Here is a 20,951-nt window from a genome sequence, read left to right as displayed (position 1 = left end):
GGCACATTAGAATCAGCAGTCTGAACTGTCCATTCCACCCAGGAGATCCTGACATATTGTTCTTTTAATAAACTTGAGACCCCAGCCTCCAGGTCCCTCCAAAAATGACCACCGAAACCCAGCTGAGTCCTTAAATTACCATGTAAGGCCAGGAGACTGCATACTTTCATAAACTTCAACTGCACAGAGATTGTGTGCATGTGTTTTAAGGCTTCCTTGTGCCGCTTTAACAAGGTCACATTTGGGCAAACTGAAGACCACGTACTGCAGCGGCCACCGGCCCACAAGCTGTCAGAAGCAAGGCAGGAGTCGGTAGGGGCCCAGGCTACAGAGCCACAGTCTGTATCTAGAGGATCAGTTTCTGGACACCTGACAAAAGCTATACTGATGTCAACTGAGGAAAGAAATATTTACGGTTATGACACTGTTCACAAAAGACCTCTATTCTTTGCACATAACACCCTTCTTTTGGAAGATTACGTAAGAAGAGGCATATCTCACTCCTTTCATACCTTCTCAAAGTCAAGCCTTTGTGTAGCTACAGACCTGTTGTCCTTCAACAAAACCAATACTATATTGTGTGCCAAAGTATTAGCCCGTGACTTTACCAAGGAAACCTGTTTCCTTCTGTTTGCATTGTGACAGCAGGCTGGCTGTGTCCGTTTTTCTTCCTGCTTTGGATTCAGCTATAATAAAAAGTAAAACAGAGCCAAAGCCTATCAGAGGGCACAGTAGGAAAATTCCAAGAAATTTTAAATCGAGAAAGGAAAAAGTTACAGTAGATAACAGCTGCTGATAAAGATGACACTTGAAATATTAATTATTGAAAGCAGATTATGGAACTATCCTACCCAATCTGTATTTTCTTCTATTCAGAGTATAAAATTTAGGAGCCGAGAATGATTAGGCTCATGGCAAATGCTTAAATATTGTCATCTAAAGCAACAGGGAAAATAATATCAAGTGAATTGATTTGGGGGGAGGATTAAATGAACTGATAGCAGTAAAGGACAGCTTGTCTGTTGCTTTCGCCTGCCCAGCCTGCTTTGTGGTAACAGAACTTTCAAGAAAAAAATTTTTTTTTCTTTGGGTGGAACAATGACCCACCACCACTTGGTTAGTCTGTCAGTCAAAGGGCCCTGCCTATCCAGGGGGCAAGAGGTGGGCATGTGACCCAGACTCAGCCAATCAGAGTTGTTCTCTAGAGTTTAGTCTCCGGAGAGAGGGCCAGCATAGGCAGAAAATAGCTAGCACTGGTTTCTTAGCTGTAGGTGTCTGAGAGGGATTGCCCTTCATCACTAGTTCCTCGCAGCTGGATCCCCAAGAGCTGCTCCAGTTCTTCTCCAGGCAGCTTGGCTTTCCAGGGCTTTAACTATCAGTTCACTCTGCCATATATTTGAAGCAAATGATGATTGAGGCTGCTTATGTTCAAAGAACTCTAGCTGGTGTAAACACCCAACGGTATGCCTGGCAAATGGCAAATCCTCAAAAAGTGGTCACTACTGTCGTTCATTCGTTCTACACATTTTTTACTGAATAGCTAATATATAAGTGCTAAGCCATGGGGGATACAGAGACAAGAAAACAAATCCTTTTTTTTTTTTTTTGGCTGCACGCACAGAGCAGCATGCAGGATCTAGATCCCAAACCAGGGATGGTACCAGTGCCCCCTGCCATTGAAGCATGGAGTCCTCACCAATGGACCACAAGGAAGTTCCCAGAAAACAGATTATCTGTCTTCAAAGCACTTATATTCCAGCTAAGGGTAAAGAAACACTAAGATACTGGGTACCACCTGTAATGGAAAAATCTTCATTTTGTTGGTGACAAGGAGTTACCAAAAGCAAAAGCAGGAGAGGATAGTCTTGATAGGGAAGAAGAAAGGGCAGGTAAGCAAGGGTAGGGTGCCATTGACAAAGACTCTCTCCTTTCCAGACTTTAGTCAGGTTTCTCTGAGCCCTCATTTCCATTTCTTTTAAAAAATATTTTTATTTATTTATTTGGCTGCTTGGGTCTTAGTTACGGCACATGGGATCTTTCGTTGCAGTGCGCGGGCTCTTCCTTGAGGTGTGTAGGCTTCTCTCCAGTTGTGGTGCTGGGGCTCTAGAGTGCGCGGGCTCAGTAGTTGCAGAGCACAGGCTAGTTGCCCCTCGGCATGTGGGATCTTAGTTCCCCGACCAGGGTGGAACCCAAGTTCCCTGCACTGGAAGGCAGATTCTTAACCACTGGACCACCAGGGAAGTCCCTGAGCCCTCATTTCTACTAGGCCTTGACATTGGCCCCTATCCTGTGGTAACAGAACTTTCAAAATAAAATTTTTTTTGGTGGAAGAATGCCCCTCCCTGACTTGGCGAGTCTGTCAGTCAAAGGGCCCTGCACATCCAGGGTCAGGAGGTAGGCATGTGACTCAGCCAGATTTGACCTACCCAGCCCAGCCTTAGCAAAGAATCCTGCTAAGTCAGGATCCCCCAAATCGTGATATCTGATCACTCTTATTATTTTATCAAGTTCCTCATCCTCCATCTTTGACGTCTAAGTCCCTGGCCTCAAAATCCCCCTGCCCTTGGTGTCTCCCATTAATAAATTTCCATCCATTGACCCCCTCACCCTGTTCCATGGCTATAAATCCCCACTTGTCCTTGCTGTTCTTGGAGTTGAGCCCCATCTCCCTCCCTTGCTACAATACTCCTATTGCACTAGTCTTAAAGTCTTCCTTACCATTTTAACAAGTGTCAGAATAACTTTTTTCTGTAATATCATATGGTCTTGGGCAAGTTGCAAACTCCTCAATCATCAGTGCCTTTGTTCTTCCTTCCTCCCATCCTTCCTTCCCTCCCTCTCTTCTTCTTTGGCTACACTATTCCAGGCTGGGCCGAACTCTGTCAAGTGCTCTTAATTACTGAGAAGATGGGGTTAATTCCTGTCTGGATCGGGCATCTAACTTCCTTTGCAGAAGATCCCAAATTCTCTCTTCGTGGCTACCAGGGAGAATGTCTCAGCTACTGTCTTCCACTGGAGAATGGGATCATCAAAACTACCCTCGAGCAGCTGGGAGGATTAAAAATATAATACATGGAAAACTGCTTTGTGTGTTGCAAAATTTATATAATTATATTTTTCAAAAACAAAAAAAAAAGAAAGAGGGCTTGATGAAGTGTTGAAATTGTTAAAATGCTCTGACTAAATCTTTAAAAGAGGAAATTATACGCCTGGACACAGCAGCGGTAGCCTGATTATCCAGGGTCAGCTGCTGCAGCTGTGAGCAATTTACCCACGTGACTCTGCTGTCTGTTACCCTCCATTTAAGGAAAAGATAGCTGGAGAGCAGCTCAGCAGTTGAGGGAGATATTTACGTGAGTAAAGAAATGTGTTCATCGCGTTGGCAAAGGTCACACAAAAATCTCAAGGTACTCAGTCATTGCGAAAAAGGAATCTTGTAATATTTCATGAGCTAACAATGATTATAGTTGCAATATCTGACAGGCTGTGTGAGCTGATGCAATAAAAGTTGAGAATTTTTTTCCTAGTCTAGGGAAGCTTATAATTAGCATCCAATCTTCTTTACTGATTAAGAGCCAGATTGCCTTGATGTGAATCTTGAATCTACCATTTACTAGCTCTTGTCTTCAGCAAGTTACTTAACCTCATTTTAAGAATGAGAATTATTATGGTACCTAACTCATAGAGTTATTTAAAGGAGTAAATGTAGAGTGATTAGAACAGTGTCTGGCATATAGCAGGGACTCTGTACATTTTAACTGTTATTTAGAATTGATCAGATCAAGTACAATAGCTGGCATTTGAGGGCCATAAGAGGTAGACTCTGCTAAAAGCTTTTGCCCACCTTTATCGTTTAATCCTCACAGCAGCTCTGGGCAGGAAAGAGTTACCATAGCAGCCTTGAAACAGAAGAGCCTGCTTGTGGGGCTGGCCCGTGGCTAGCTTCTGGGAACTTGGCTTTTGAAAGGTTCTCTGAGTTACCGTCTGATAAGGCAACTTTGCTTTACCTGCGACACTGAATTCTGCTGCACCAGCCTGCCCAGATTGTTTGCACAAACACTGCAATTAATGGAGAATACGTGCTTTCCTTCTGAGAGTCTGGAAGGCACGGAGTATACCGTGTGTATACTGTGGCTGGAAGGCACGGAGTATACTGTGGCTGTCTGGCAGGCAGAGTATACCTCTATGAGCAGCCCCCAATAAAAATCTTGCCCTCTGAGTTTCAAGTGGGTTTACCTGGGCAGAGATATTGTACACGTGTTACTGCATGTCCCTGCTGGAAGAAGGAACCAGTTCTGCCCGGCCCTGGAAGGGAGAACAGAGGAATCCTGCACCTGGATTTCTCCAGACAACACCCAATGTGTCTTTTTCTCTTGCTGATCCTTCTCTGTGTCTTTTTAAGATTAAAAAATCTTAGCCACGAGTCCAATCATATGTTGAGTCTTTCTAGTACATGTGGGTAGTCCTAGGATTTCAAAAAGCAAAACCAAAAACCCAACGAACCAACCAAACATAACTCTCAAAGGTATATAATATGACTTTAATTTAATAAATTTTAAAACCTCAGGAATGGAAGAGTTGAGATGTCAACAATGTCACTCAGTAGGTGAAGGAGATGGGATGTAAATCCTGCCTGTTTCCCTCCAAAGACCATGTTCATTTCACAGTGCCCGGCAAACCACACCCGATTACATACATCCTGGACCAACGGAAACTCCTTTCTAAGGCACAATGCCTAGTAGCTACCGTTTAGCTATGCAACCTTGGAAAAATATCTTAAAGGCTTGAATTCAAGAATTCTTCACTGTAAAACTGTAATAATGATAATAATATCATTATATATATATATATATATATATATATATACATACATACACATAAACATTTGCATGCAAGTTAATTACTCAGCTAACAAGTTCTGTCCTGATTACAGAGCACCATTAACCATTCATAAATGAAGCTGGTTAGGATTTCATAAGTGGGCTTGATTTTTATGCCTACTGGTTTCAAGCTAGGGAACCACTTTTATCCAGCAACCTTTTGCTCAAAGCCTAGAGGCTGACTTTCTTTAATGTTTAACTTATGAAATTAATTATTAGCTGGACAATTCAGAGCTCTGCTTAAGATACTAGCTGGTATTTATCATTAACTCTAATGTACACATATGTGGTGGCCATGTTTTCATAACTCAAAGTTAGAATCTGTGATCTAGCAATGAGTTGCTGGGAAACTGGAACTCCCTTGGAAACTCTGACTCTGTATATATAGAGAATATTCAATCCTCCTAAAACCATGGAAAACAAATTTCCGTGGATAAGATTTGCTAACAATAATTCCTTATTTTATCCTTTACATCACAACGTTATGGCATTTATGTTTAAAGCATTATAAAATTACACTGTAGGGGCTTCCCTGGCGGCGCAGTGGTTAAGAATCTGCCTGCCAATGCAGGGGACACGGGTTCAAGCCCTGGTCCGGGAAGATCCCACATGCCACGGAGCAACTACGCCTGTGCGTCACAACTACTGAGCCTACACTCTAGAGCCCACGTGCCACAACCACTGAAGCCCGTGTGCCTAGAGCCTGTGCTCCGCAACAAGAGAAGCCACCGCAATGAGAAGCCCGCGCAGCGCAACGAAGAGTAGCCCCCGCTCGCTGCAACTAGAGAAAGCCCGCACAGCAACGAAGACCCAACGCAGCCAAAAAAATAATAATAATTACACTGTAATTGAGGTATAATTACTCACTCTTTGGAAATCATTTGGAAACAATTTGTGGCATCCTCTATCTTCTCTGTGAAGTTGAGATGTACATTATCAGTCAGTAAACGGTAGTATAAAATTCTGGTTTTCTCTAGAGTTTGGTATCACCAAGTTTTCTGTCTGGAGCAAAGATGACAGCGTTAACTCTAACCCAAACACACCATTTTTCATGGTGGAAAGCACCAGTCACTCCAACCGCTTCTGAGTTCACACTTATTAGCGATAATATCCATTTGGACACTACCACCTGAGTGGCCTCATACAAATTACTTAACCTATTGGTGCCTTGGTTTCCTTATCTGTAAAATGGAGATAATAAAAATACCTGCCCTGTAATTAATGGTTACTATTTTGTACACTTAAAAAAAATTTGTTAAGAGAGTTGATCTCACGTTAGGTGTTCTTACCACAATAAGATAAATTTAACAACAACAAAAATTAGAATATCTGACTCAAAGAGTTTAAGAGGTTTCAATAAGTTAATATGTAAAATCTCTAGGACAGTGCGTGGCACTGGTATAAAATAAATAACCAATAAATAAACTATATCCTACAACTTCAATTGCTCTCTAATTGCTTCTATATCCGTTTTATAATCTCTACAAGACTATAAGCTGTTTAAGGCCAGGAACCATACTGGTATTTTACAATTCTATCCACCTTCCAAACCTCAATCAATAGCCCAGCAGGAAACATATCAGACTGTCAATAAACAGTTGTAAGCGCCATTGTGGCAACATCAGTTAGGAGAAAACACCCCAAAATAACAGTGGCTTGAGTGCCTTGCAAACCAATGCTTCTAGATCAGGGGCTTTTCAAAATATTTGACCACAATGCAGAGTACTAATTTTTATGTTACAAATCAGTGCACACATGACTATGGTCATATGTTTATATAGTGTATATCTAACTGAAATAAATGTTTTGCAAAACAATCCTTGACCTTATTACATAAACTATGCTCTGAAATTTTCTATTCTAGTTAAATCCAATCCACTGCATCTCAAACTTTTAAAGTGCATTCGAATCACTCGGGGTTATGCAAAAATGTAGATCAGATTCAGTGGGATCAGAGATTCTGCATTTCTACCATGTTCCCAGGTGACACTGTGGGTCCATGGACCACACTTTGAGTACTAAGAGTCTAGTCTAGTCTATGAAAAAAAGTTTTTTTCTTAGTAGTTCATTTTTTAAAAAATTTTTATTGAAGTATGGTTGATTTACAATGTTGTATTAATTTCTGCTGTACAGCAAAGTGACAGTTATTTATACATTTTTTTTCATATTCTTCTCCATTATGGTTTATCACAGGATACTGAATATAGTTCCCTGTCCTAAAAAAAAATGTTTTTAACGCTGGGGGAATGACTCCCTAAACTTATTTCCCTAAACCCACTAAAGGGTTGCAATCTGCAGTTTGTAAAACACTGCTCCCAATAATTTCAAAAGTTTCTCAAATAATTCCATTATTATCTCCCTAACACTGGGATAGAAATTCTAGGCCTGTGTAGAAGTGGAGGTAGGAGGGTTTACAGTAAGAATGATTCAAGTTATTACCTTTCATATTGACTCCTAGGCTGAAATGCTTATCTGGTTCCCAGCCCTTTCCTCACTGTTCTAAGCCTACACCTTGCAGCTGTATTAGTAAATTGACTGAGCACTTATTAAGAGCAAGGCACTGAGCCAAGTGCTTTATATCTACCACCTGTACTCCTACAACCAACCTATGCAGGTATGCCCATTTTACAGATGAGAGAAGGTAAGTAGCTAATCACTGGTGAAGCTGGGATTCCAGAGCCTATGTTCTTGCAATAGGCAGCCTCATAAGAACTGAGATGGCTCCAGTGATCCTTGCCTCCTGGTTAGCACACGCATAGTCCTCTCTCATACTCAACAGGACTGACCTGGTAACCAAGAGCGTATTGAAGAAACAACAGTGTGTGACTCCCAAGGCTCAGTTAAAAGACACTGTAGCTTCTGTCTTGCATTCTCTTGGATCACTCCCTCTGCAAGAAGCCAGGCTGCCATGTCATGAGAATTCTCAGGCAGCCTTATGAAGAAGTCCATAGAGCAATGGACAGAAGCTTCCGGCCAACAGCCAGCACCAGCACTTCTATGGTAGGCACAGAAGTGAGCCACTGTGGAAGCAAATCCTCCAGGCTATCAAGCCGTCAGATGACTGTAATCCCAGCCAATGTCTTGACTGCAACCTCGTAAGAGACCTCCAAGCCAAACCACCCACTAAGCTCCTCCCAAATTCCTGAGCCACAAAAATATGTGAGATCATAAACATTTATTACTATTTTATACCATTAAGTTTTAGAGTAATTTCTTATGTAGCAACAGATAACGAATAGAGTTCCTGAACAGTACATTATATTGCATTATGATTCAGCTCTAAAAAGAAACGTGAAAATCTGAAGGCCTCTGGATACTTCTTCAGTGTGGCAGCTTGAACCATGGTTCAGCGAATTTTCATTCTCCCAATGCGACCAACCTTGCGAGAGCCATCTCCTTCCCATCCAGACTTGACCAGACGACCTGCTATAGCCAGCTGGACATGAAGATGTAATGTTAAATCACACGCAAGCAGAAGTGTTTGGAGACGCTGCAAGAATCTGCCTGCCTTCTCTAGCTTCTGCCCTCATCTGTCAAAACAATAGAGTCCAGAGAGTGGATGCTCCTTTACTCTGAGTCCCAGAATGAGAAGGCATGAAACACATAGCTGAATGTGACCCCCAGTTTGGAGACAAGCCAAGCGGAGCCCAAGCAGAGGCACAGTTGACTTACAGAGCCATGACTGAGAAATAAAAGCCTGTAGTTGTAGCACAAGATTTTAGGGTTTAGCAAAAGCTGACCATACACTCACCGTGCTGTATGATGCTGTGCTCCATAAGCCGGTGGCAGAGCTGTTCCGCCTCTTTCCTTGTGGTGGCCTCACCCTCCTGAACCAGCCAATCCAGGAATTCAGACGCCATGAAGGTGCGCTCGTACTTGACCCCTTCCTCTTCCCTGGGCTGCAGGAGTGTGTTTTCAGGGCTCATCAGCCTGGAGGAAGAAAGTAAATAAATAAATAAATAAATAAACCTACACTTACCAGTGGGGAGAGGGAAGAGAGGAGGGGAAAGATAGGGTTGGGGGTTAAGAGGTACAAATCACCACGTACAAAATAAACAAGCTACAAGGATATATTGTCCAGCACAGGGAATATAGACAATATTTTATAATAACTTTAAATAGAGTATAATCTATAAAAATTTGGAATCACTATGGTGTATACTTAAAACTAATATTGTAAGTCAACTATACTTCAATTTTAAAACGAAAGAAAGAAAGAAAGAAAAAGAAACCTACACAAAAGGAAAATTACTCATTTGAAATCCCACATCCTAGCTTCTGTGAAGTATCACCGCAAGGTTGTCAGACAGACAGATGTGGCTGTCATGTGTTGCCCCAAATGCAATTGTCAAGAGAAGGATCTGCTTCAGAAGTGAATAAGATGCATTTTTTCCTGGTGATTAGAAAAAAACTGAAAAAGCAATCCAAAACTCTAGCTTTAGCAAACTGTATTCAGTTTAGCCATCTTGAGAGGGAGTTCCTGACCAAACCCCACCCTACTTTCCTAAAAAACTCTCGTATTTCTTTCCTAAAGGCATTTTTCCTTTTCCCAAGTCATTTGGGCTAATAAGATGACGACTTGCTATGGACTGAATGTTTGTGTCTTCCCCAAATTCACATTGTTGTTAGGGGAACCACTGATTGAAACCACCCACCCTAGCCAGGCTGGATAGTAGCCACTTGCATGAGTCATCTTACAACAGGAGGTCCTGGTAAGGAACGCGGAACTAACAAGCTACCACCAACTGGAAGAATTCAGGAAAGGTCAGAAGGAGAGAGGAGACGCCAGTCCATATGTCCTCCCAACCTCCCAGAATCCTCCTCGCTGGAATCCATCTTGGCTGATTGATGCAAGCACTACCAGGAAGGACCCTGAGTCAGAATGATTGGGCAGAGATAACCCAGAAACTAACCCCATTCCCATAAAACCCGAGACTGCGAGCCACGTGGCAGAGCAGTCCTCCTGGGTTCCCTTACCCTCCTGCTCTCCCCCCGGGCGCCCCTTCCCAATACAGTCTCTTGCACTGTCAGCACGTGTGTCTCCTCGGACAATTCATTTCCGAGTGTTAGACAAGAGCCCACTCTCGGGCCCTGGAAGGGGTCCCTTCCTGCAACACAAGGACTAGGGGTGGGAAAGATCTTGGGATACGTGAGGGTGTGAAAGGAAATAGGTGTGCCCTGACATAATGGGGGGGGTTGGTAGGGAACAGGTGAGCAGATCCCATGGGCCCCACTGAGGATTCAATTCTAAGTGCAATGGAAAATAATTGAGAAGTCTCAAGCAGAAGTATGACAGGATCTGATTTAAGAGTTCAGTATATTGGCAACAACTACATAGTATGCTCTAAATGTATTTCCACGTAAAATACATCTGATACGAGAGGGTCCACCTATTAGGCTCTCTAGGGCCCTAGAAGGGGCCCCCCTTTCTGCAACATACTGAAACACTAAAGACCAACGTGATAAAATTTGGAGATGGGGCTTTTGAGAGGTGATTATTTCATGAGGGTGGAGCCCTACTGGGGAGGAAGAAGTTTTCCTCTACCCTTTTAGTTTCTTCTGGCTGGTCTAAGAAGTAGATTGACATAAGACTGATTAACAGGAGAAAATCATACAAAAGTTTAATAAAATGTACAGGGGAGAGACCCAGGGAAACTGAGTAACTCACCAAAATGGCCAAAATCCTCACTTTATTTATTTTTTTAACATCTTTATTGGAATATAATTGCTTTACAATGGTGTGCTAGTTTCTGCTGTATAACAAAGTGAATCAGCTATATGCATACATATATCCCCATATCTCCTCCCTCTTGCGTCTCCCTCCCACTCTCGCTATCCCACCTCTCTAGGTGATCACAAAACACGGAGCTGATGTCCCTGTGTTATGCAGCTGCTTCCCACTAGCTATCTAATTTACATGTGGTAGTGTATATATGTCCATGACACTCTCTCACTTCCTCCCAGCTTACCCTTCCCTCTCGCCATGTCCTCAAGTCCATTCCCTACGTCTGCGTCTTTATTCCTGTCCTGCCCCTAGGTTCTTCAGAACGATTTCTTTTTTTAAATTTTAGATTCCATATATATGTGTTAGCATACGGTATTTGTTTTTCTCTTTCTGACTTACTTCACTCTGTATGACAGACTCTAGGTCCATCCACCTCACTACAAATAACTCAATTTCATTTCTTTTTACGGCTGAGTAATATTCCATTGTATATATGTGCCACATCTTCTTTATTCATTCATCTGTTGATGGACACTTAGGTTGCTTCCATGTCCTGGCTATTGTAAATAGAGCTGCAATGAACATTGTGGTACATGACTCTTTTTGAATTATGGTCTTCTCCAGGTATATGCCCAGTAGTGGGATTGCTGGGTCGTATGGTAGTTCTATTTGTAGCTTTTTAAGGAACCTCCATACTGTTCTCCACAGTGGCTGTATCAATTTACATTCCCACCAACAGTGTAAGAGGGTTCCCTTTTCTCCACACCCTCTCCAGCATTTATTGTTTCTAGATTTTTTGATGATGGCCATTCTGACTGGTGTGAGATGATATCTCATTGTAGTTATGATTTGCATTTCTCTAATGATTAGCGATGAGCATCCTTTCATGTGTTTGATGGCCGTCTGTATATCTTCTTTGGAGCAATGTCTACTTAGGTCTTCTGCCCATTTTTGGTTAGGGTTGTTTGTTTTTTTGATATTGAGCTGCATGGGCTGCTTGTAAATTTCGGAGATTAATCCTTTGTCCGTTGCTTCTTCATCTGCAAATATTTTCTCCCATTCTGAGGGTTGTCTTTTTGTCTTGTTTAAGGTTTCCTTTGCTGTGCAAAAGCTTTGAAGTTTCATTAGGTCCCATTTGTTTATTTTTGTTTTTATTTCCCTTTCTCCAGGAGGTGGGTCAAAAAGGATCTTGCTGTGATGTGTGTCAGAGAGTCAAAACCCTCACTTTAAATACTACCTTCAGGTAAAGACAAAAGAGGATGTTGGGGTAGTGGTTCAGGACTTCAAAGGGGAGGAAGGCAATTCACATGGAGATGTAAAGGCAACTGTTTGGTAAATAAATGTTTGTTGTGTCATGCAGAGACAATGGGACACAGAGGGGAATTTTAACAGACCTCCCAGGTTTCTCCTTGCCTACACACCTAGCTCATACTATAGTTATCTATGCTGATAGCTCCCCTCCTAGAACAGGTCCTCTATCTAAAATTTTTTAGGCAGTTAGGTCACAGGTCAAAGGTTCTTCCAGAATCTTTCGGGCCTTGATTGTTTTCAGCTCGAAGTAATCCACACACCAAAGAGACATTTTGGGGTGGCAAACTTTGTTCCCCTACAGACCCACGATGAGATTACTGTCCTTATAAGAAGGGACAGAAGAGAACTTGCTTCCTGTTTCTCTCTTGTGACGATAATACAATGAGCAGACCTCTGCAAACTAAGGTGCCTTACCATACACCAGGTCTGCTGGCGCCTTGATCTTGGACTCCCCAGCCTCCAGACTGTGAGAAATGAGGGTCTATCGTATAAGCCGTCCAGTCTATAGTATTTTTGTTAAAGCAGCCTGAACTAAGACAACTACATAAGTCACTCCTTTACCACCCCCCTAGCCCCACGTATCCTGTCTCACACCTACCTTCCCATGCACTCTTCACTGCTCTAGCTTCTGCCTTTACTACTAGGGGCACAAGCATTCTCCCTCGTGTCCATATACGATGGACATCTTGTAGGTCCCCCATGTGGTTGACATTAATAGCATCAGATGCTATTGAGCACTCCCCTCAGTTAGAAGGACGTCACACACTGTACTGCTTTCCCTCTGTCCCTACCTTTTCTCAGTGACCATTGTGGGTTACTGCCACTTCATCTCCATGGGCTTTGAAGGCTGGAATCCCTTGAGATTCATTTCCCCAAATATCTCTCTTCTCTCGTCTCTCAGGCAAGTTCTTATATCCCCATGGCTTCAACTACCATCCATGCCCCAAGGATTCTCAGATTTATATCCTTAGACCAGGGCTATATTCCCAACCCCAGACCTTTGCATCCACATGGACATCCCAAAGACACCTCAAAATCAACAAGCCCAAAACTGAATTCAGGTTCTTCCCTCCAAATCTGAGGTCCTGTGCCTGTGAGAGCTTCCACCATGCAGCCTGAAAACAAGGCTTCATCCGTGATGCCTTCATCTTCCTCAACCCAGTCTATCAGTCTGAACTGTGGTTTTTACCTCCCAGATAGCTCTCATATATGTCTAAGTCTTCCCATCTTTGGCACTGCCACTGCCTTGGCCCAAAATACCAACACCTTTAACCTAGACAATTACATTGGTTTCTTAATTGGACTATACTATGCACCCACTCTTGTTCTCAACCCAACCTCAAGCACCCAAGACCAGACACAGCAATTAAAATGATCTTTTAAAAATTTGAACCTGAAAATGTCCTGCCCCTGTTGAAGATACACTTTAATAGCTTCTCATTGCTTTTAGGCTAAAGACCAAAATCCTTTATATGGCCTATAATGCATGCATGGCCCTGACCCCGTCCCCTTTGGAACATTCTCACCTCTGGCCCCTGTGTGCTCCAGAGAGGCTGGGCTTCTTTCAGTTCAAACATATCATGCCCATCTACCACAGGGCCTTTGAATATGTCATTCCCAAACCTGGAACATTCCTCCTCACTTCTCTGGACTATTCCTCTACCCCTCAAGCCTACTTACCTCCTTATCCTTTGCATTTCAATCATTATCAGATCTCCATTGCTCCCTATACAGTCTACGTAATTATCAGATTAAAGACTACCTTCCCTACTCAACTATAAGCTCCAACAGGATAGATAGAGTCCATGTTTGTCCACAAAACCTTGTACAATGAAATCAGAACCTCATAAAATGTCACAATCATTGTATCATCTTTCTTTAGAACTGTTCCTGATGAGTTCTTGTCTTCTATATGAAAGTTCATTTCTCTCTTTTAAAAACCTTCAGGTCTTCTCAAACTAACAACAGTATGCAACACAAATTGTACCATTTCATTCTAGAGCAGGAAGAAACCTTAGAGATTATTACGATACAACCCCCTCTTCATCCATATGAGAAAAATGTAATTCTCATCCAAAGGAGAAAAAGTGAATGACAGCGTTCAGTGTTGCGGGGAGGAAACCTGCTCAGGGTCATACAAATGAGAGCACTTTACACGTTTATAAATCATATCATTTGTGGGTAACTGAACCTGCGTACCTCAATGTCCACTCATATGATGTTCATTTTCAGTGCTTTCAGACTTAGAGCCCAATCCTGCTGTGGAAAGAATATTCAACTAGGAATTTGAAGACTTAAGTTTTATTCAGAATGGGTCACTTGGTAGCTGTGAGATGAAAAGCAAGCCACTTTTCTTTTTATAACCTTCCTTTTTCTCAAGAGTATAATGATAGCTTCACCCATCTGTTGTGAATGATAGAGTGAGTATGAATGAAACAACTTAACAATACAAAAGACAATGTATATACAAAGCGTTAAACTTAACTAATCATGGTGCGTTCCTCAGGGCGTGATGAATTTGTGCCCGTAGCTACACAGGGACTCCTCTGGAGTGGGACACCTCCACTCTTCCCAGAATCTTCAGAGTTCTACTAGTTGGAAGCCATGGAAGGAGCACAGCCTTGGGAAGTAGGACACCTGGGACTCAGATACAACTCTGCCACAAACTAATGACATGATTTTTCACTACTTCAAGTGTCCCCAAACTCATATTAAATGAGGAAGATAATACATGTTCTACTGCCTTCGCTGGATTGCTATCATTAAAAACTTTTATTAGAAAGTTCTAAGGATGTAAGTGTATGCTTTTATATTTAAGAGTATTTACACTAAACTGATAAGAACAGATACCATACTTGATCTTAGCCAAAAGTCTAAGAAGTAATTAAGAGTATTTATAAAAGCTTTTCGCATATAACTGAACTTATCAAAAACCTTATTCAGCTTGTAACAGAACTCACTTTAAAATCTTATTGGCAGGGGAGTGATAAATTAGAACTTGGGATTAACATATACAGTCTACTATATATAAAACAGGTAAACAACAAGGACCTATTGTATAGCACAGGGAACTCTACTCAATATCTTGTAATAACCTATAATGGAAAAGAATCTGAAAAAGAATATGTGTATATATATATACACATATATGTGTATATATATATATATATACACACACACATATATATACATGACTGAATCACTTTGCTGTACACTTGAAACCAACATAGCACTGTAAATTAACTATACTTCAATTAAACAAATTAAATCTGCAAAAAAAATATTATTTAGACCTCTTCCTAAGTAAACCCTCTTCTGTACTTTAATCCATCCTTAGAAATAGCTACTAGACTGCTTTCAGAGGCTTAGTAGCAGCTGAGTTGGCATGAGCCATAAGAATTTGACTTAATATAATAATGACCAGGCCCTTCTTAGAAGATGGAAGGGACAACTGCCACATATACCTCAACACAAGGGGCAGAACCCTGACGTCCCACAGGAGACTATGCGCCATGATGGCCGCAACAGCTCCCGAGGCTTCTTTCCAACTGACTTCACTGCTTCTCCCATCAAGAGGTTGAGTCTATTTCCCCTTCCCTTGAACCTGGGCTGCCTTTGTGAATTCCACTACCCAAGCAAATGCAACAGAAGCAACATTATTTGACTCCCAAAGCAAGGCTTTAGGAGGCCTTGCAACTTCCACCGTTGTCCCCTTGGAATGCCATACTGAGACCGCGGTGTAAGGAAGCAAGTGCAGCCTGTTGGAGGTGAAGAGGCCACAGGCCCAGGCGACAGCCAGCACCAACTCTCAGACATGAGAATGAGGCCATCTTGGACGTTCCAGCTCAGCTGACCCTCCGGCAACCGTATGAATGAGCCCAGCTGAAACCAGTACAGGAATCGCCTTGCAAGCCACAGAATCAGGAGAAATAATATATCACTGTTGTTTTAAACTAGTCGGTTTTAAGGCGATTTGTCTTGTAGGAATAGATAACTAGAATATATTCATATCAATGAGAAATGGCAAAAAAGATGTGAAACCCACAAAGAGGAACATGTCACATCAGTTGGAAAGTACTGAAAGAACAGTTAATAAATACTGGAAGGTCCTGGAAATAAACTGTATAAAATAAAGCCACATGGAGTTAGACCTGGGAGCCTGCATCAGTGATAGGAATCTAGAAAACAAGGTGCCTAAATAAGGAGTACTACCATTTCCTCATTTCTTTTCACCCTCAAATAAGGTATTTTATCTTATTTTATTTATTTATTATTATTATTATTTTTGGTCGCTCCGAGCAGCATGTGAGATCTTAGTTCCCCGACCAAGGATGGAACCCATGCCCCCTGCACTGGAAGCACAGAGTCTTAACCACTGGACCGCCAGGGAAGCCCCCAAATAAGGCATTTTAGAGTGAAGATGAGCTTCCTCAGTTTTCCAGTTTTAGTTGTTATTTCTCTAAGAAATCTCCCATCCCACAAATCTAGACCACGTGCCACTTCTAAGAGCTCCCAGAGTCCCTGAAAGGCCTTCTCAGAGCCCTGGGGAAATGGCCTGCTCGCTTAACTATAAGCTTTTTGAGACCAGGATCCCGTCTATGTGGTTGACAGCTGCTTCCTAGTACAGTAGGTCCGAGAAAAGTATTTTCTGAATGATAAATGAAGCTCATTTCTCTGCATTCCCCTGCTACACATCATTATCCAAGAGTATACAAAAAATAACCCCCTTAGAATTCCCTGGTGGTCCAGTGATTAGGACTCCATGTTTCCACTGCAGGAGGCATGAGTTCGATCCCTGGTCAGGGAACTAAGATACTACATGCTGCAGAGTGGCCAAAAAAAAAAAAAAAGGCCCCCTTAGAATGACCCTGTGTGGAGACGAGATGAATCAAGAGTTTCTGCCCTGGGGCTTCCCTGGTGGCACAGTGAGAGTCCACCTGCCGATGGAGAGGACGCGGGTTCGTGTCCCGGTCCGGGAGGATCACATGCCGCAGAGCGGCTGGGCCCGTGAGCCATGGCTGCTGAGCCTGCGCGTCCGGAGCCTGTGCTCAGCAACGGGAGAGGCCACAACAGTGAGAGGCCCGCGAACCGCAAAAAAAAAAAAAAAAAGAGTTTCTGCCCTACTGATACTCCATTTAAGATACAGACACAAACGCCTGGCCTTCACGTCTGTTGTCAAACCACTCTGTCCCTTCCAGCTTAGCAATTTTCCTTTCAGGGTGTGGGGAGGACAAGTGGATAGCGGTTTATTTGTGTCACTTCTTGAAACCAGAAAAATGACCTGCCAGCCCTCTAGAGCTCCTGCTAAGTAACTCCTGGCCCCTGGACAAACGACTGGTTAGCTGCTGCTGCCAATGTGAGCTTTAGACAAGAGACCAGTTGGCAGGCCTGCCTGGATCGGCTCAGCTAGTTATTTAAAACATGCTCCACAACCCTTAGCTCTTCCATATTTCATTTTCCCTTAAAATCAAGCATAATACTATTCCTACCCAGATTCCTCTCCTTAGGACAAAGGCTTGCCTGGGACTGATTTTAGTATCAATATGTAGTCACAGTGTTAAAACAATAATTTGACTCACTACTCGGTCCAATGATCTCTTGCTATGTAACAAGTTGCCCCAAAACTTGGTGGCTTAAAACAACCACCATTTATGGGAATGTATTAAATTGGTGCAGCCAGTATGGAAAACAGTACGGAGGTCCCTCAAAAGACTAAAAAGAGAGTTGCCATAAGATCCAGCAATCCCACTCCTGGGCATTATTCAGACAAAAGAATAATTGAAAAAGATACATGCACCCTTATGTTCTTTAATTTTTTTTTTTTTTTTGGCCACACCACAGCATGTGGGATCCTAGTTCCCCAACCACGGATTGAACCTGGCGCCCTGCAATGGAAGCACAGAGTCCTAACCACTAACCCACCAGGGAAGTCCCACCCCTATGTTCTTAGCAGCACTATTTACAATAGCCAAGACAAGGAAACAATCTAAATGTCCAGTGACAGATGAATGGATAAAGAAGATGTGGTACATATATATGCAATGGAATACAACTCAGCCATGAAAAAGAATGAAATAGGGGCTTCCCTGGTGGCGCAGTGGTTGAGAGTCCGCCTGCCGACGCAGGGGATGCGGGTTCGTGCCCCAGTCCGGGAAGATCCCACATGCCGCAGAGCAGCTGGTCCCGTGAGCCATGGCCGCTGAGCCTGCGTGTCCGGAGGCTGTGCTCCGCGACGGGAGAAGCCACAGCAGTGAGAGCCCCGCGTACCGCAAAAAAAAAAAAAAAAAGAATGAAATAACATTTGCAGCAACATGGATGGACCTAGAGATCATTATACTAAGTGAAGATACTAAGTGAAGTAAGTCAGAAAGAGAAAGACAAATACCTTATGATATCACTTATATGTGGAATCTAAAATATGACACAAATGAACTTATTTACAAAACAGAAACAGACTTCACACACATAGAGAACAGACTTGTGGTTGCCAAGGGTAGGGGAGGCTGTGTGGAAGGGATGGATTGGGAGTTTGGGATGAGCAGATGCAAACTATTATATGTTTGTATAACTGAATCACTTTGCTTTACATCAGAAACTAATACAACACTGTAAACCAACTATAATTTAATAAAACAAATTAAAAAAAAAAGCCCAACCACCATTTAATCATATCTTAGTATTCTGTGGGTTGCCTGGGGCTCAACTGGGCAGTTCCTCTGCCACCTTTGCTTGGGATCATTCATGCAATTGCAGGCAGACAGTGGGCCAGAGCTGGATGTCTGGCCCTGCGGTGCTCCTAAGTCAGTACAGCCTTTCCTTCCCATGAGACAGCCTGGACATTGAGATACAGAGCTCAAGAGGAAAGAAGCAGATACTGCCAGAATTTTTTCACACTTTTATTAGCATATATTATGATATTAATAATAATACAATATTATTAATATATATCCACTTACCAGACAACTAACCCATTTAACATGTAAAATGCAATGGTTTTCGGTATATACAGTGAGTTGTACAAACATCACTACCATCCATGTTAAAATACTTTATCACCCCAAAGGAAATGCTGTACCATTAATAATCATCCCCCACTTCCCCATTCCCCCTGCCCTAGGCAAACACTAATCTACCTCCTACATCTATGAATCTGCCTCTTATAGACAGTTCATATAAATAGAGTCATACAATATGTGATCCTGTGTGACTGGTTTCTTTCATTTAGTATAATGTTTTCAACATTCATCATGTTGCAGCATGTATTGGTACTTCATTCCTTTTCATTGTCAAATAATATTCCACATATTGTATGAATATTCCACATTGGGTTTATCCATTCATCAGCTGATGGGCGTTTGCGTTGTTTCCTTTAGGTTATTATGAATAATGTTACTTTGAAATTTTATATACAAATTTTTTATGTGGACATATGTTTTTTTACTCTTGGATATACACCAAGAAGTAGAATTGTTGGGTCATACGGTAACTCTTTTTAACCTTTTGAGAAAATGCCAGACTGTTTTCTAAAGTGGCTGTGCCACTTTACATTCCTACCAGTACAGTATGAGAGTTCTAATTTCCCCACATCCTTGCCAGCATCTGTCATCTGTTCTTTGTTATTAGGATCCTCCTGGTGGGTGTGAAGAGGTATGTGAGTGTGTTTTTGATTTGCATTTCCCTGATGATTAATGATACTGAGCATGTTTTTGTGTTTATTGTCCATTTATATATCTTCTTTGGAGAAATGTCTATTCTGATCTTTTGCGCATTGTAAAACTAGATTACTTGTCTTTTTACTATTGAACTTTAAGTGTTCTTTATATATTCTTTGATGCAAGTCCTTAATCAGACATATGATTTGCAGATATTTTTTCCCATTCTATGGGCTGTTTTCTCACTTTCTTGACGGTACTGTTTCTAGCCCCAAAGTTTTTAATTTTTATGTAACTCAATTTATCCATTTTTCTCTTTTGCTGCTTGTGGTTTCGGTGTCACATGTCAGAAACATTGCCTGACACAAGCCCATGAAAATTTACTCTTATGTTGTCTTCTAAGAGTTTCAAAGTTTTAGTTTTCACATTTAGCTCTATAATCCACTTTGAGTTAAATTTTCTAGAAGGCATGAGGCAAGGGTCAAACTCTGTTTGCTTGTATGCAGCTATCCAGTTATCCCAGCATCATTTGTTGAAAAGACTATTCATCCTCCATTGAATTATCTTTTTGACTCATCAAAACCGATCAACCATGTCAGGCCTTCTTAAACTGCTTAGGCTCAGAAGTCACAGAATGTCAATTGCCCTGAATTATACTTGTTTAAAAGCATGAAATTAAAGACAAATGTAGCTTCAATTCCTAACTCTGCATACCTGTTAGCTACGTGACTCTCCTTCCCCAAGTGTAAACTGCAGATAATGACAGTGCCTACTTGGGGAGCTGCTGTGCAGTTTAAGTGTGGTAATGCACGAAATGCTTCAATCGTGGTGTTGAATACACCTTAAACACTGAATACATTTTAACCATAATGATGATGATAACGATTATGATGATAAAAATTTTCTAGATGGAGCCATAAGATCAAACCCCTTTCTTTATGGCAAAATGAACTAAGATTCTGTGCATATTTCTATAGACAAGAATAACAATTCCATTTTAATTAGTAATGAGAAATGGGGATGATGCTCTGAAAGTCTTATTTTTATAGAACAAATTCATCTTCAGTCAAAATGGTCCTGTGTGGGCCTATAACCATGATATAAAGCCACACACCTTATAAGGTGTTAGGCATTAACAATATTCGTCTCCTGGAAGTACTCACCAGATTTTGATTGTGCATGTGACTGAGTTCAACCTTTCCTGGATATATATCTGAGTCATATTTCCCAGACTCACTCTAACCCAGGGGAAAGGCAGCATCACAATAGAAGGAACTGCTACATTTAGGAGCCAGTACAGGAATAGAAATAAGCTGATAGCAATCTCCTTGTGCATTGAAAAAAACATTCAAAGGAACTGAGAAGGCCCTATATAACGTGGGA

The 20,951-nt window shown here is 41.8% G+C and overlaps 1 protein-coding gene and 1 pseudogene across 4 annotated transcripts in view; both read right to left on the bottom strand.

Moving 5' to 3' along the window:
* The window catches only part of DEPTOR (DEP domain containing MTOR interacting protein), a 146,433-nt gene that overhangs the window by 72,787 nt on the left and 52,695 nt on the right, over nt 1-20,951 (bottom strand). For all 4 annotated transcript variants that reach the window (XM_004265357.2, XM_033419898.2, XM_033419896.2 and 1 more), the window contains exon 4: nt 8,632-8,810. In XM_004265357.2, the coding sequence (XP_004265405.1) occupies nt 8,632-8,810 (179 nt within the window). The remainder of the gene's footprint in view (nt 1-8,631; nt 8,811-20,951) is intronic.
* LOC117199697 (uncharacterized) lies at nt 14,695-14,801 on the bottom strand (annotated as a pseudogene).

Source organism: Orcinus orca, chromosome 17 (assembly GCF_937001465.1).
Source record: "Orcinus orca chromosome 17, mOrcOrc1.1, whole genome shotgun sequence".
NCBI classification, from domain to species: domain Eukaryota; kingdom Metazoa; phylum Chordata; class Mammalia; order Artiodactyla; family Delphinidae; genus Orcinus; species Orcinus orca.
This window is presented reverse-complemented; position numbering and strand designations above follow the sequence as displayed.